The sequence below is a fragment of the Pongo abelii genome, chromosome 15, assembly GCF_028885655.2.
Source record: "Pongo abelii isolate AG06213 chromosome 15, NHGRI_mPonAbe1-v2.0_pri, whole genome shotgun sequence".
Taxonomy (NCBI): domain Eukaryota; kingdom Metazoa; phylum Chordata; class Mammalia; order Primates; family Hominidae; genus Pongo; species Pongo abelii.
The window spans coordinates 71873290-71891603 of NC_072000.2; the positions used below are offsets into that span (position 1 = coordinate 71873290).

Consider the following 18314-nt stretch of genomic DNA (forward strand, 5'->3'; position numbering starts at 1 on the left):
TAAGGTAGGAGATGCTCCATTTCATATATAAGACTTAAAGAAACCTGCTCAAGATCACACAAAAAGAAGGAGTCCGGGCCAGGCACAGTGGCTCAAACCTGTAATCCCGGCACTTTGGGAAGCCGAGGCAGGAGGATCATTTGAGCACAGCCTGGGCAACATAGCAAGACCTCATCTCTATATAAAAAAAAAAAAAAAAATTAAACAGAAAAGGAGGCAGGATTCAAAATCTTCAAATTCTCTCAGCTCTCTTCAATATACCAAGTTTTTAGCCCGGTGTGACTGAACATTGCCATCAAGAAGTGCTTTGAAGTCTATTGTACTAAAAATGATAGGGGTCTGGCATCAGGGTTCTTCCCTTCTCCTGCTCCTCTTTCTGAAAATCAATTAAGTTTGTCTCCATGTCAGAGAGAACCAGGGGCCTACCCCAGAGCAGGCTGCTTTAGGGGAATCAGACTTCCATTTTTCTGGGGTAAGTAAAATGTTAACACCTGGACACATCCACAAGAGGCCCTAAATTATTTTCATCTGCCTGGAATAGTCAGCATACGATTATTACTTTTGCTGAGTTTGGAGAAAACAAGTATCTGAGCATCAAACACATCAGTGGTAGCTAGAAGATTTTAAAAATGCTACCAAGGTATTAACTGAAACAGGAGAATGGCTACAAACAGGTATCATGGATACGCCCAGCTGTACACAGGTATTAAGAAAAGCTCCCAGTACTCCCATTAGGAAGATAGTTCCCACAGTCTAGTGGCCTGGTCTTTCTTAAAGCAGATGCAAAACAGAGAAAAGAATGCAGATGTGCTTCCTTCTCAGAACTTCACTGGGATAATTGGGAAATTGAAACACTGATCTTCAACAAGCAAGAAGGAAGTTCGCTGGCCAAAAGAGAATTTTTTATCCATCTGCTCTGGGGTAGCAAATACAGGGGCAACTATTTCTGCGGAGTACTAGCAGGGATCAGAATTTTGGCCCCAATCTTAATGGGTTTGCTGAAGCTAGAGTATGATGAGATGGAGTCAAAGGACTCTTGCTTCCATATGGCTGGAGCAAAAAAAAAAGTTTTTTTGTTTTTTTTTAAAGAAAAGCCACAGGTGAAGAGAAGCAGTTGTTAAACTGTTCAGTAAACGGAACCAACTTCTGACAAACTGGGTACCAACTGAGACTCATGCATGTCTTGCCTGAGGTACCAACTCCAGCTCCTATGTTGTCTCTTAAGACAGAAAGGGACATGGTTACAATTACCTCTAAACTACATTTTCTGTGACAGTAGTAAGTTTAACAAAGAACAGTAACTTTTCTTTTCTTTTTTTTTTTTTTTTGAGGCAGGTCTCACTCTGTCACCCAGACTGGAGTGCAGTGGTGCAATTGTGGCTAACCACATGCCTGACCTCCCAGGCTCAGCCTCCTGAGTAGCTGGGTCCAGAGGCATGCACCACCAAACCTCGGTAATTTTTTTGTGTTTGGTAGAGATGGGGGTCTCCCTATGTCGCCCAGGCTGGTCTTGAACTTCTGGCCTCAAGTGATCCTCCCACCTTGGCATCTCAAAGTGTTGGGATTGCAAGCGTGAGCCACCACACTGACCAGTAACCTATCTTAATGGCCAGCTCTTAAAAACAGATTTTAGGCCAGGCACGGTGGCTCATGCCTTGTAATCCCAGCACTTTGGGAGGCCGAGGCGGGCAGATCATGAGGTCAGGAGATCCAGACCATCCTGGCTAACACGGTGAAACCCCATCTCTACTGAATATACAAAAAAACAGCCAGGTGTGGTGGCGCCCGCCTGTATTCCCAGCTACTTGGGAGGCTGAGGCAGGAGAATGGCATGAACCCGGGAGGGGGAGCTTGCAGTGAGCCGAGACTGTGCCACTGCACTCCAGCCTGGGCGACAGAGTGAGACTCCGTCTCAAAACAAACAACAACAACAACAAAAAACAACAGATTTTAAAAGACTGCTTGGGTAAAAGTATGAGAATGCCCTTACTACTCACATCAGCAATATATTACCAAAGAGTCATATTTCAGGAGCATCTTCAGGCTTCACCCATTTGTTTGCCAAACCCCCTCAACAACCATCCCCATCAACTGGCTTCATTTAGTAAGAAATAGTCAAAATCAAGATCAATGGACAGGAATAGTTAATCTGTGATCAGTTCCTAGTATTACTTCTGGAAAAGACCAACACCAGGTAGAAGAAACAAAATTTGTTCCTTGTTCTCACCGTTTCATTTGCTTCCTGTTGCTTTTCATCAAAATCCCTGATCAATTTCTTCTTCTCTTCTAGAAAAGATAGATAAGTTTCAAATGCTTATTACTATTTCCACACATTTGTAAAGGCCATTCCCTCTGTTTAGAATAAGCTTCCTATGGCAGGGCCTGGTGGCTCACGCCTGTAATCCCAGCACTTTGGGAGGCCAAGGCAGGTGGATCACAAGGTCAGGAGTTCAAGACCAGCCTGGCCAACCTGGTGAAACCCTGTCTCTACTAACCATACAAAAATTCGCCGGGCGTGGTGGTGGGCACCTGTCATCCCAGCTACTTGGGAGGCGGAGGTAGAGAAATGCTTGAACCCAGGAGGTGGAAGTGGCAATGAGCTGAGATCGCGCCATTGCACTCCAGCCTGGGCGATAGAGAGAGACTCTGTCTCAAAAAAAAAAAAAAGAATGTTTACCAATAGTGACTCTCTGAAACCCCTCACCTTCACTCCCACAGTGAAGCACTTCTATGTTAACTCATACACTACTTTTCTGCAAAATAAAAATTCCACCTACTCTGCTTGCTGAGAGGCTGTCTGGTGTGGTGCTTGTTTTTCTCTGGGTGTGGCACCGGCAATGTCTTGAACGATGAGAACGTTATTCATTCCCCTTTCAGCCTTTCCCATTCCGTCCCTTTGGTTGAGTGTATCTTTAATACCTAAAAATTACTAATCTCCCCTTTGAACAAAAATAGAACAGGCTTCAGCTTCAAAACAAACATCTAACTAAAACAGTATTGTCTTCATTGTATTTTCTGATCGTTTATACTACAGGTTTTCCATCTAAAATATGATAGCAAGTTTCATTTTTAAATAACATTGTTTTAAATAAATGTATTTTACATGAAATAAGTTGACATAAAGAAAATATAAGTGACAAGGCTGGGCGCGGTGGCTCACGCCTGTAATCCCAGCACTTTGGGAGGCCGAGGCAGGCAGATCATGAGGTCAGGAGATCGAGACCATCCTGCCTAACATGGTGAAACCCCGTCTCTACTAAAAAATACAAAAAATTAGCCTAGCATGGTGGTGGGCGCCCGTATTCCCAGCTACTCGGGAGGCTGAGGCAGGAGAATGGCGTGAACCCAGGAGGCGGAGCTTGCAGTGAGCCGAGATCGTGCCACTGCATTCCAGCCTGGCGACAGAGGGAGACTCCATTTCAAAAAAAACAAATCAATAAATAAAATGTAAGTGACAGTAATGATGATACTTGGATGGCAAAAATTATGAAGGTGGTACCAGAATGCTGTCACCTGGTAAACATTTGTATGGAGGAAAGGCATACAAGCACCTTTCCTGGTTAGTCAGCGGGGTGAGGTTCTGGTGCCAGGTTCGGGCCTGCCTCAGCATGTAAACTTGGATAATTTCCTTCATTTCTTTGGGACCTCACCTCTTCCTTCATTGAGTATAAAATGAGGAAGTAGGTCATCCCCTCATATCTAACAAGCAAAAATTAGCTCCGTTTAAGAGGAGCTTGATTTTTTAAAAAAATTTATACATCCAAATGAATGTTCTCCCTGGAAATCTACACATAATCTACTTATCACCACAAAGTTACCATCATTTACACCGTTTGTTTGTTTGTTTCAAGACGGAGTCTCACTTGTCACCTAGGCTGGCAAAATACATGTAATATAAAATTTACCATTTTGACCATTTGTAAGTGTATAGCTTAGTGGCTAGGTACATTCACACCGTTGTGGAGCCATCACCACTAACTGTTCTCCACAACTTGTTTATCATCTCAAACTGAAGTTCCGTGCCCATTAAACAGCTCCCCATTCTAGGAATTTCACTACTCCAGGTACACCATTAAGTGGAATCATACAATATTTGTCCTTTGTGTTTAGCTTATTTCACTTAGCACAAAGTCAAGGTTCATCTATGCTGTTGCACGTATGGGGATATGGCCTTTTAAAGCTACATATTTTTCAGTGTGACTCCTAAACACAAGCCAGCAGCACTTCCACCAACTAAAGAGCAATTTTTTTTTTTCTTGAGACAGAGTCTCGCTCTGTCGCCCAGGCTGGAGTGCAGTGGCTCAGTCTCGGTTCACTGCAACCTCCACCTCCCAGGTTCAAGCGATTCTCTTGCCTCAGCCTCCAGAGCAGCTGGGGTTACAGGCACGTGCCACCATGCCCGGCTAATTTGTTTACATTTTTAGTAAAGACAGGGTTTCGCCATGTTGGCCAGTCTGGTCTCAAACTCCTGACCTCAAGTGATCCATCCACCTCAGCCTTTCCGCTGCAAAAGAGAACAGATGAGCTGGGCTTATGGAGAAATGGCATGTGGGTACTCAGTTGCCGTCCTGAGATTTTCTTAGATGATTTGTCTACTCTGATTTTCATCTTAAGACCTGGCTTTTTTTTTGAAACTGTGTCTCACTCTGTTGCCCAGGCTGGAGTGCCGTGGCGTCATCTTAGCTCACTGCAAACTCCAACTCCTGGGTTCGAGTGATTCTTGTGCCTCAGCCTCCTGAGTGGTGGGATTACAGGAGTGCGTCACCACACCCAGCTAATTTTTCTATTTTTTGGTAGAGAGGGGGTTTCACCATGTTGGCCAGGCTGGCCTCGTGTGGTCCACCCACCTCAGCCTCCCAAAGTGCTGGGATAACAGGCGTGAGCTACTGCACCCGGCCAAGCCCCGACTTTTGAACCCAATCCTACATAAAATGTAATGTCATTGTAATGCTTTATATGGATTTACATTTTGTTAATCACAACAGCATCTAATGTCAGTTGTATCTTTTTTTTTTTTTTTTTTTTTTTTGAGACAGTCTCACTCAGGCTGGAGTGAAGTGGCATGATTACGGCTCACTGCAGCCTCGACCTCCCAGGCTGAAGCAATCCTCCCACCTGCTCAAGCAATTCTCCTGCCTCATCCTCCCAAGTAACTGAGACTACAGGTGCAGGTTACCACACACAGCTAATTTTTTTTTTTGGTAGAGATGGGGCCTCACTGTGTTGCCTAAGCTGGTCTTGACTCCTGGGGTCAGGCAATCCTCGACCTCAGCCTACCAAAGTGTTGGGACTACAGGTGTGAGCCACCACACCTGTCCATGTATCCTACTTTTTAAGTGACCATAAATCATTTTGGATGCGTATGTTCTATAATCTCAACTTGAGACCAAGTTCCTCTGAAACATGGACATTTATTTTGTCATTTTTACTGTGCCATAGATCCTAGAACTATAAACCTCCTTAGATGTGGCTACTGCCTGAAAGGGCACATGACAACACACCCTTTACTATGTCTCATTCATTGTTGTGTGACACCCCCTTAACATACACAAGATACTTCAGACATTTTTCTCCATACCACTCACAAAACCCAGGCTGTTTGTTGTTTAAAAAAAAGTAGAGGAAGGTTCACCATGGCAAATGGTATGACTCTTGACCATCTATGATGTAACTGAAATGAGCACCAAGGCAGCTATTACTATTCCTGAGGGGGCTGTGTTCTTAGCTACCAGTACTGAAATAATACCGACAGTCAAAAACGGCTACTTCCATGGAGCAGTATTGTATTATTTTGTAACAAGCTGTCCCAAAAGTGCTGAGCATCATCACTGCAGTAAGAAGCAGTAATGTACACATACGTACATTCCCTTCCTAGCTCCTTCCTTTCCTAGACTTTTCTACAACTGCGTTTAGTCATAAATTCTCCTCCTTTATTCTTCCTTTGTTAATGGGTATGAAAATCTGCATTCACAAGAGGCAAATTCTAGAATGATTCCAGGAATGTAACTACATAAATGAAAGGGGGAGAAGAAGACCACAGAACCTCTCTCCTTTCACTAACTTCTGTGTGCTAGAATATTCCATTTCCTACCTGATTTCATAAAACACATTTCCTCTTATAAGTGCTCTATAACAACATACTTTTACAGAACTTCACTACATTTATGAGATCCTTTCTGGACTTCTAAGATTTAAAACAAAACAAAACAAAACAGAAACCTTTGAAATCATTTCTTGTGATGATAAAGCCAGGGAGGCAGATAATTCAAGAGACTGATCTCTACCCAACTGAGAGGGATCAATAGCAGCTTTTTAGAAATTCTTTAGGCTCAGAATTATGAAACCAATGAATGCTAGAGCTAGGATGTACCTCAGCGATCATCTAGTCTAACTTCCTGCCTTTACCACTGAGGACACTAGACCCTGGAGAAACCGAGTGCCTGCCCCACAGTCATCGGAACAGCAAATGTATGGCAGCACTAGTTCTGGAGTGCAAGTGTGTTGACTCCCAGTCCAAGGCTCTTCTGTACATTACAGTAAACAACTGTATACTGTATACAACTGAGGGGCATTTTTGTGCTCCCAGAGTATAGCCTTTAATAACTGGTAAAAATCTGTTGAAAAAACAAAAAACCTCTTCCTCTTTTCAGGGAGTTAGAATTGATGCTACAATCAACTACAAACAGCAAGGTGGAATCCTGGGGAGAATGGGCACCATGAACAAGAATGAACCACTTCAAATACCATTATCCCCCACCCCACAAGCCTGCCCAAATCAGTCACACGTGAGGGACTCTCTGGGACCAACTCTGTCTCCTTTGGGAAACTGGGTGGATGCTGACATGGAGTAAAATGGAAACAGACAGCTCTGAAAAACAGAACTACAGAAAGCCTACCTTAATGTTTGATCAAGGTGAGCAGCCTCTCTTCCTTATGGGGATTTGAATTTCCAGCCCAAGAATGCCTAATCTTAGCCCTTTAAAGTTGTGGAAATAAGTTCAGTTTCACCAGCTCATAAATATGTGGTTACTTTGCTTTTGGCGCCTCACTGTGGCAAAATGGAGGACTTACACCCTTTATTTGTATACCGTGACAGTTGACTAGATCCCACACCATACAACAGTTAAAAGCAACAGAGATCCCTCTCAACCAACCTGTTTCCTCATCTGCAAATAGGGACTATAAGACTACTGACCTCGTAAAGGTTGTTTGAAAGGGTTAAAAGAAATAATACACATAACATTCACTTAGCAAGTGCCAAATATAATAAGGGCTCAATAAATAGGAACCATCATTGTTTCTGAAAGTAAATACTTAGGAAGAACCTAAGAGCAAAAACAAAATTCAGTAGAAAATATGAGGAGTTAGAGGCCGGGCGCAGTGGCTCACGCCTGTAATCCCAGCACTTTGGGAGGCCGAGGCGGGCAGATCATGAGGTCAGGAGATCGAGACCATCCTGGCTGACACGGTGAAACCCCATCTCTACTAAAAATACAAAAACTTAGCCCGGTGTGGTGGTGGGCGCCTGTAGTCCCAGCTACTCGGGAGGCTGAGGCAGGAGAATGGCGTGAACCCGGGAGGCGGAGGTTGCAGTGAGCCAAGATTGCGCCACTGCACTCCAGCCTGAGCGAAAGAGCGAGACTCCATCTCAAAAAAAAAAAAAAAAAAAAAAAAAAAAAAAATGAGGAGTTAGAATAGTTAAAATTCTACAGTCTGTAAGTAATTGGTGTTTATTGGCCAGCTGATTATAGTACTCCATAGTGATTATTTTTGCTGGCTCCAAAAACAATAGGGTCTTGTGTTATACATACTGATCTAAATGATTTAAAATGGAAAACTTTCAATATTTTTACGATACACATTAAGACATATGGAGAGATGTCTTCAGGTATGACAAAACCAAAACTAGAAATCATGACCACAGGCATTTAACATATTGATTAGATTAAGAAATTACAGCATATTATAGTACTCTGAGGTAATTGGAGAGACCTCTTCAGAGGTTGTAAAACCAAGAGTAGAAATTATGGCCATAGGTATTTAATGAAATATTAAATGGATTAATAATTATTGTAAGTGGTAATGGACAGTTACTGACACAAAAACTTCCTAAAATAGGACACATTGTCTCTAGTATCATTCAAAGGCAGAAAGTGAATGGAGACTGTACTTTGGAGAAACACTGTTTTTTGTTGTTTTAATAGATGGAATATACCCATTTTTAAAGTAATGAAAATGTGGACAACAGAATAGAAATAAATTACAATCATATATCAATATTTTCTTTCCAACAATTCACAGTATTCACATATTCCATCATCCAACATTTATCTATGGAGCACCTAGTCTGTGCTAGGCACTGCTCTGGTACTTAGGAAACACTGAAAAAAAAGACAACATTGAGTTTATATTCTAGCTCAGTGGCTTTCACACTTAGCCTTCATCAGAAACCCCCTGGAGGGCTGTGAAAACACACTGCTTGTTAAAACTTTCTGATTCAATAGGTCTGGGGTGGGGCCTGAGAATTTGCATTTCTAACAAGTTCCCAGATGATGCTGATGCAGCTGGTTCATGGACCACAATGAAACCACTGTCCTAGTGAAAGGAAGACAAATAATATACTGTAAATATCATAAATGTGGAAAGTGTCTAATATGTCAGAAAATAAGTACTCTGGAAAAAAAAAAGGTAAGAGTAGTTGTAATATGTCAGAAAATAAGTACTCTGGAAAAAAAAAGGTAAGAGTAGTTGTATACAGGGCTGGTATTCTTAATTTTCATTTAAATAAAATGGCTAGTAGCTCTATTATCAGGCAGTATTCTAAGGACTTTACATATATTAACTCATTTACTCATCACAAAAACCCTATGAAGTAGATACTATGATTTATCCCCATTTTGCAGGAAAAACTAATTGGGTTAAAGTAACCTGTCCAAGGTCACACTGCTACTAAAAGGTGAATTTAAACTCAGGCAATCTGGCTCTTGAATTCTTGCTGTTAAATATTATATTACATGGCCTCTCAATTCACATATTTCTTCATAAATTTTTTTTTTTTTTTTTTTTTTGAGACGGAGTCTTGCTCTGTCACCCAGGCTGGAGTGCAATGATGTGATGACAGCTCACTAAAACTTCAAACTGCTAGACTCAAGTGATCCTCCTGCCTCAGCCTCCTGAGCTGCTGGGACTACAGGTGAGCAGCACCACACTCAGCTAATTTTTTTTTTTTGTAGAGATAGGTCTCACCATGTTGCCAAGGCTGGTCTCCAACTCTTGGCCTCATGCAATCCTCCTGCCTCAGCCTCCCAAAATGTTGGGATTACAGGCATGAGCCACCACACTAGAATATTGGGATTACAGGCATGAGCCACCACACCTGGCCCCCATACGTTATTTTTAATGGCAGAAGAAGAAATATTTTGTGAAGCTAGAATGGACATATGTCATGATCTCTGTTCTACAGGTACCTCTGATATTCTCATCCACAACCCAAACTCTGCTTCTCCTCTTATGTTTCTTATTTAAGTTCATCATTCACCCAGTTGACCAAGTGAAAAAATGCAGACACCCTGGAATCTTTCTCCCTCACTCCTCAAATCCATTGAGGCTGGTTAATTTCTGCCTCAAAACCACCTCTTGGGCTGGGAACTGTAGCTCACTCCTGTAACCCCAGCACTTTAAGAGGCTGAGATGGGTGGATCACTTAAGCCCAGGAATTCGAGAACAGCCTGGACAATACGGGAGACCCTTACTAAAAATACAAAAAATTAGCCAGGCCTGGTGGCATGCACCTGTGGTCCCAGCTACTCGGGAGGCTGAGGTGGGAGGATAACCTGAGCCCGGGAAGCCAAGGCTGCAGTGAGCAGTGGTGGTGCCACTGCACTCCAGCCTGGATGACAGGAGACAGGAGTGAGACCCTGTGTCAAACAAATTCCCGTTACCAAGGCGACTGCCCAAAAGGCTCTCAACACAGTCCCCTGTACCCAGATTCTTGTGCTCTCTCTCGTCCTCTGTCTAGACATTAATGCCCTCCTTCTAAAAGAAAATCCACATCAATCAACTGCTTTAAGTCCTTTACTGACTTTCCATATCAAGTCCAAATGTCTCAATGTGACACTGAGATCCCCTCACAATCTGGCTGTTTCACCTGCCCCTCTACTACTACTTTCCCACATACATTCTAAGCTCCAGAGTTGGGAGTATTCCATGTTCTACTCCTGTGTTGCCTCTTCGCATTTCCTGTCTAGCAAACTCCCATTCAACCCCTTATATTCAGTTTGAAGTTTTTTGAAGCTTCCCCCTCTTCCCCAGGCTCAAGTCCAGCCTTTTTTATGGTCTCAGAGAACTTTATTTTAGGATTAATCACACACTTTGTTGTAAGGTTTGTTTCCTTTTTTTTTTTTTTTTTTTTTCTGAGATAGAGTCTCGCTCTGTCACCTGCAATCTCTGCCTCCTAGGTTTAATCGATTCTCCTGCCTCAGCCTCCTGAGTAGCTGGGACTACAGGCACATGCCACCACACCCAGCTAATTTTTGTATTTTGAGTAGAGATGGGGTTTCACCATGTTGGCCAGGATGGTCTCCATCTGTGACCTTGTGATCCGCCCGCCTAGGCCTCCCAAAGTGATGGGATTACAAGCATGAGCCGCCGCACCCAGCTGTTTGTTCCTTTTTAAGGTAAGAACTCTGGAAGTCCTCAGAGCCCAGACAGTGGCTGATATATAATAATTCTCAGTGTTTATTGAAAAATGACTGAATTCAATTACAGAGCATAAGCTACATGCAAGGGCTGTATTATGTACATTATGCTGTGCCTAATAATTCATGATGGGCATTAAAGCTCTGAAAACTTTATGATGTGGTCTCTGAACTAGAAAAAGAGGATTCAGAGATGAGGCACCATGTGTTTGCTTAGATAAATTCAATTTATTCAACAAACATTTATTAAGCAGTGTGAACGAGGCAGTGAATAAGAGGTAAAGTTGTTGGACTTATTATAATTCTAGGGATATGTATTTTTTTTTTTTACTTATCCATTTAACAACTATGTCTGTTACCAGCAACTTAGAGTATTTTGTGGTTGGGCGCAGTGGCTCATGCCTGTAATCCCAGCACTTTGGGAGGCCGTGGCGGGCAGATCACTTGAGGTCAGGAGTTTGAGACCAGCCTGGCCAACATGGTGAAATCCTGTGTCTACTAAAAATACAAAAATTAGCTGGGTGTGGTAGCACGCGCCTGTAATCCCAGCTACTCAGAAGGCTGAGGCATGAGAATCACTTGAACCCAGGAGGTGGAGGTTGCAGTGAGCTGAGATTGTACCACTGCACTCCAGCCTGGGCGACAGAGCAAGACTCTATCTCAAAAAAAAAAAGAAAAAAAAAAAGACATTCACATATTTCTGATTGTCCTCTTTGCAGGACGGAGAAAAAGGCTGGGTAGACAACAAAGGTGAATGTAACTATCTTAGCTTTATGTTGCTATAACAGAATAGCTGAGTCTGGGTAATTTATAAAGAAAATAAATGTATTTCTCAGAGTTCCGGAGGCTGGGAAACCCAAGGCTGAGAGGGCTGATTCTTCCAAGGGCCTTCTTGCTACCCATGGGTTACCCCATGGCAGAAGATCGAAGGGCAACAGATCAAGAAAGCAGGCAAGCAAGAGAGGGCTGAACTAACCCACTCTCTCTCAACAACCAACCCACTCTCAGGATAACAATCCAACCTCTGATGATTGGTCTAATCATTTCTTATGGGTCCCACCTCTTAATATGATTAAAATGGCAAATAAATGTCAACATAAGTTTTAGAGGGGACATTCAAACCATAGTAATAATGAATTCAATTTTCTATTTTTCAAAGCAATGTTCTTCTGCATTATTTAGCCTTATAGAAATGGGCATTGCAAAAATTAATTCAGTGCCAGGTTGAAAATGCAGTTTACTTTTTTTTTTTTTTTTTGAGAGAGTCTTGCTCTGTGGTCCAGGCTAGAGTGCAGTGGTATGATCTTGGCTCACTGCAACCTCCAGCTCCAGGGCCCAAGTGATCCTCCCACCTCAGCCTCCCCAAGAGCTGGGACTACAGGCATGCACCACCATGCCTGGCTAATTTTTGTATTTTTTGTAGAGATGGGGTTTCACCATGTTGCCCAGGCTGGTCTCAAAATCCTTCAACACAGCAATACTCCTGCCTCAGCTTCCCCAAGTGCTGGGATTACAGGTGTGAGCCATCATGGCTGGCCTGCAGTCTACTTTTTTTTCTTTTCTTTTTCTTTTTTTTTTTTTTTGAGACAGAGTCTTGATCTGTTGCCCAGGCTGGAGTGCAGTGGCATGATCCGGCTCACTGCAACCTCCGCCTCCTGGGTTCAAGCAATTCTCCTGCCTCAGCCTCCTGAGTAGCTGGGACTACAGGCAACTGACACCATGCCCGGCTAATTTTTGTATTTTTAGTAGAGATGGGGTTTCACCATATTGGCCAGGCTGGTCTTGAACTTCTGACCTCAAGTGATCCGCCCGCCTAGGCTTCCCCAAGTGCTGGAATTACAGGTGTGAGCCACCGTGCCCTGCCTGCAGTCTGCTTTTCAAACACATTAATCAGATCCCACAATGCTTCTGCACAATATCTTTTAACTGCATCCCATCATATTTAGAAAAAGACACAAGTCTCTCACCATGGTCCACAAGGCCCTACATGATCTGGCCCTGCTTACCAAGCTCTCCTTTGCTCACTCCACCCCAAACACATGAAACTTCCAGCTCTTTGTTGAACACACCAAGCTCATTTCTGCTTAAAGCCATGTGCAGTGCTATTCCCTCCTTCTGACACTCACTTCTCCCAGATTTCTGGTTTATTCCCTCACTTCATTCAAGTCTCTGTTCAAATGCCATCTCCTCAGAGAGGACTTTCACAACCGCCCTATTTAACACTGAAGTCCCAAGGAAGGCGGATCACTTGAGGTCAGGAGTTAGAGACCAGCCTGGCCAACATGGCAAAACTCTGTCTCTACTAAAAATACAAAAAAAATTAGCAAGGGGTGGTGGCACAACTGTAATCCCAGTTACTCCAGAAGCTGAGGCAGGAGAATTGCTTGAATCTGGGAAGTGGAGGTTGCAGTGAGCCGAGATTGTGCCACTGCACTCCAGCCTGGGTGACAGAGTGAGACCCTGTCTCAAAAAATAAATAAGTAATAATAAAATAAAACTGAAGTCCCATCCCCTATTCTTTTACTCTGATTTACTTTCCTGTATTCTTTAACACTGCCTCTTAATAGTTATAGTTATATTATATTGTATTCTATTATATATTATATAGTATTATATATTACATTATATAATATATATAATATATACAATATATTATATTATATAGTTATACAATATATAACTAATATATATTATATACAATATATAACTAATATTATATACAATATATAACTAATATATATTATATACAATATATAACTAATATATATTATATACAATATATAACTAATATATATTATATACAATATATAACTAATATATACTATATACAATATATAACTAATATATATTATATATAATATATAACTAATATATATTAATATATAACTAATATATATTATATATAATATAATTAATATATATTATATATGATATATAACTAATATATATTATATATGATATATAACTAATATATATTATATATTATATATAACAATATATAATATATTATCTATAACTAATATAACTAATCTATAATATATAATATATAATATATAACTAATATATATAATATATAACTTATATCATATACAACTAATATATATCATATATAATATATAACTAACATATTATATAACTATAACATAGTTACATTATAACATATAATATATATTTATATATATTAAATTATATATAATATATATTATATAATATATGTAATATAATATATAATATATAATATATGTAATATAATATATATCATATAATATTATATATTATATTTTACATATATTATATATTGCATATATTATATATTATATATAATTATATATACTATATAGTATATATACTATATAATATATAGTATATAGTATATAATATATAGTATATATAATATATAATATATAGTATATATTATATAAAAATTATATATAATATATACTATATATTATATAAAAATTATATATAATATATACTATATATTATATAAAAATTATATATAATATATAGTATATATTATATAAAAATTATATATAATATATAGTATATATTATATAAAAATTATATATAATATATAGTATATATTATATAAAAATTATATATAATATATACTATATATTATATAAAAATTATATATAATATATACTATATATTATATAAAAATTATATATATAATTATATAATTATATAATTATATATATATTATATATGTATTATATATATATTATATATATATTATATATAGTTATATAGTTATCACCTACCCACTAGAATGGGGATGTTCGTATCTTTTTCACTGTAATTTGCAATATTCACCAGCACCTAGAACGGTGCCTCACAATTCACCAGCACCTTGCACACAGCAGCCTCCAATAAATATATATTAAATACATGAATTTCAATCTCACCAGAGTCATTCAATTCTTATGACCTTGAGTAATTCGTTGAGCAAACACTCAAGCTCTGAATCTTAAATAAAAGCAATAAAACAAAGTTTTGTCCTTGCCATCAAGTTCTATATACCCGGAGGCCAAGAACTATAGCAGATTTTCCTATGGATTTAGGGCCGGAAAACTCCAGCTCCTCCAGACAGAACTTGTAGCAACCTGAATCATGAAATTAAGGGGTAGTAAACAGTCTCAGCAGTAAAAACGTTCAAAACAAGACCACATCTAAATGCCACAATCAGGTTTTAAAGCCAGCTCTCTACCCTCCAATAACTGGTATTTACCAATACCCCCAAATTATGACTCCTTTGGGTTTTTAACCCTTTTTCTGTGCTACGGATCCTCTGTCAGTCTAGTGAAAACCAGACCTGTCTTGAGACTAGGGCTTTTAAATACATAAAACAAAAACAGCTACGAAAGAAACCCACTCTACATTACAGGACCGCAGATGCAAAAGCCCCTCTGCTCTATTTGCCGCAGTGAAAAAAGATGAGAAAATGTGGAAGGCCATAGAAGGATCCCAGGGAACTGAACCCCGATGTCCGTCCCTGGGCGCGTCCCCAATTCACTCTCAGTGGCAGCAGGGAGACCTGGAGCTGGGACAAGCCAGCCCTAGGGGGCGTGTCTGAGGACGCGGAGGGAGGAGACGCGGGCCCGGCTCCGGGAGGAAGGTGGTGGAATCTTCCTTCCAAAGCGCGCGGGGCTGCGGTCCCCACGGCGTGGCCCACCCCGAACTCACCGGTCCCCGCCGTCCCCAGCAGCCGCTCGGGCACTCCTTGTAGGTCTTCATGGAGGCCGCGGAAGATCTCGTGCAGCTTCTCGAAATGCTCCGAGGAGGCGGCGGAGGCGGCCATGGCGCAGGCCGCGCTCGAGCAGCGGCCACCGAGATTCGGGGCCCTGGGCCTTCTCCTAGCCCGGCGGTCAGCCGCCCAGCCCAGTGGCCATAACGGCGACCGCCGCACCACCGCCGCCCAGGACAAGGCTCTTCCGGGGCCGCGGCAGGGTCCTCCCGAGCCGGAACGCCCACCTTCTCCAGCCAGTGATTGCTGGAGCGCCGGCGCGAAAGCCTGACTAGAAGTCGGGAGACTGCGCAGCCTAGGCGACTCCTGAGGGAGCGCTGGGGCGCCGGGGCAAGCGGCAGTCGCAGAACCCAAGAAGTGCCGGGTCCAGGGTGGGGAAAGGCCGCAGCGAAGGGCCCCAGGGCACCTGCGGGACGGGCAGCTCGGCCGCCTTCCTCCCGGGCCCCACCGGCCGGCGGGGGGCGGGCGTTGCAGTGCACGCCGGGGGATGTAGTTTGGCTCGGACGAGAGCGTCTCGTCCCGGGGTCGCGCGTTGCTCCGGGTGCCAGGTTCAGCCCGCGCGGCGACAGCGGGCTTCGGCCCGATTTGATGTATGTTTGCATCTAGACGTCGTCCTCACTGTTATCGCGCTTTACTTTGCCACCGTGACCCGAATTCCTCGTTTCGCGTCTTGACTGTTGGCTTTCGGCCCTGGAAAGGTAGCCGGGCCGGGGACTCTGCCTGCCGTCGGGAGGTGGAGCACTTTTCCTGGAAGGCCCAGCGGCTCCCCAACCTTTCAGAAGTGGCACCCGGCCGGGCGAGTGGCTCGCGCCTGTAATCCCAGTACTTTGGGAGGCCGAGGTGGGAGGATTGCTTGAATCCAGTAGTTCGAGACCAGCCTGGGCACAATAGCGAGAGCTCTACCAGAAACCCAAAATAAGAACCGGGCATGGTGGCGCGCACTTTTGGCCCCAGCTACCCCCGGAGGCTGAGGTCCCACCACTGCACTCCAGCTTGGGAGACCTTGCTCCCAAGTGGAGCGAGACCTTGTCTCCAAAAAAAACAACCCAAAAACCAAAAATTCAAAAGTGGAACCCAGTTAGGATGACCTCGAAATACTCTAGCTGCTAGGCCCGATTAATTCTTCTCGTGGAGACTAATTCTTCTCCTAGGCTACCTCGTGCACTTGTTCACAACAGGTGTTTGTCAAGCGTAGGCATTCCGAGGGATCTGGGCATGTTGGTGAATAAAACATTTACTGGCTGCTCCAGGGGAATTTATAATCTGGTGTAGAAGGTGGGCCTGGTTTCATTAGGTCTCATCTGCCACTAAGTGTCACGTGTTGACAATTACAAGGTCCTTTCCTGCACTCCATGGGTATAAATTCCTGTCTTCACGTCGGGCATGGTGGCTCACGCGTCATCCCAGCACTTTGGGAGGCCGAGGCGGGCGGATCACTTCAGGTCAGGAGTTCGAGACCAGCCTGGGCAACATGACGAAACCCCCGTCTCTGCTAAAAACACAAAAATTAGCCGACAACGGTGGTGGGCGCCTGTAATCCTAGCTACTCGGGAGGCTGAGGCAGGAGAATTGCCTGAACCCGGGAGGCAGTGGTTGCAGTGAGCTGAGATCGTGCCACCACACTCCAGCCTGGGTGACAGAGCAAGACCCTATCTCAAAAAAAATAAAATAAATTCTTATTTTCACCGATTTCACGGTTTCTCAGGGTGTCTCTTCTCAAATGTTTGCTTGGGAGCTCAATTTTAAACTGCCTACAAATATTAAAAGATGTATGACTGCTCAGGAGAAAACGCTTTGCTAATTTGTATCTCCTGGGCCTCATTTTTATTAGATCAAGTTCATTGGCTGTTGACTCAACACACTTTGGTTAAGCTCTTAATATGCACTGAGCATAGACATGACCAAGTCTGAGGATAGTCAGTATACTGTGTAAGTCCCACAACACAATGCTGGGACTTGTCACAGTACAGAAATAAGGGGCAGGTGCAAAAAGATCAATAGCCTGGGGCTGGGCGCTGTGGCTCACACCTGTACCCCAGAACTTTGGGAGGCCGAGGCGGGAAGATTACTTGAGCCCAGAGTTTGCGGCCAGCCTGGGCAACAAAGCAAGACCCTGTCTCTAATTAAAAAGAAAAAAGAAATGGCCCGGGATGATCAAGAAATGTGGAAAAAATGTCTGTGAAGAGTGTCAAAAAAGGTTAAGTACGAAATGGTGAATGAATAATCAGATTATCACACAACCTAAATTAATAGCATGTGGATTGAGATTACACTGTAGCTAGACTCTGGAACAAATTATTCTTTAGAATGAGAAATCATTGCATAACCATAATAATGAACAGTGTTTTCTTCTTTTGACTGTAATTAAACTTTTAATTCTTAGTCTTTATTCTAGTAAATGAAAACAAAAAATAATCAAAAAATTTTTATTTGTCATTGACAGTTCAATATAAATTAAGTAAAACATTAATTCATTTATTCTGCACTATTATCAGAATTTTTCTAATTTTTCCATAAAATGACCATTTCTAAACATATAGCTTAATGGTCAAAACAAGTGCAATAAAAGATTAATTTACAAATATCAGAAGTGAAGACTGTGGTCCTATAACTCTTACCCCCACCAAAGTTAAAATATAATTGTTATTCCAGGAAATCAAAATCTTTTAGAATAGCACACTCCAAACAAGTGATGGGAACACTACTAATTCCTCAGACTTCCTTTGGCAGCATTACTTTTGATAAAGAGTCTCCAAATAAAATACAAAATTTTGGCACAGACATTTTAATCTTGTCAAGACAATGTAAGGAAATGCCCCAAAACATTATTAAATTGACTGTAATTACCAATATCAGTCCCTAAGATAATT

At 41.9% G+C, this 18314-nt stretch overlaps 1 protein-coding gene across 5 annotated transcripts in view; it reads right to left on the reverse strand.

The window, feature by feature from the left end:
- The window catches only part of VTI1B (vesicle transport through interaction with t-SNAREs 1B), a 28514-nt gene extending 12289 nt beyond the window's left edge, over positions 1 to 16225 (reverse strand). For 2 of the 5 annotated variants that reach the window (XM_054530762.2, XM_054530761.2), the window contains exon 1: positions 15384 to 16061. In XM_054530762.2, coding sequence (XP_054386737.1) covers positions 15384 to 16046 — 663 coding nt within the window. In that variant the 5' untranslated portion in view covers positions 16047 to 16061. Of the gene's footprint in view, positions 1 to 2221; positions 2287 to 2777; positions 2940 to 15383 lie in introns of those variants that run through there. The other 3 variants (XR_008513327.2, XM_002824866.6, XM_054530763.2) reach the window with 3 other exon arrangements.
- Positions 16226 to 18314: the final 2089 nt, after the last annotated feature.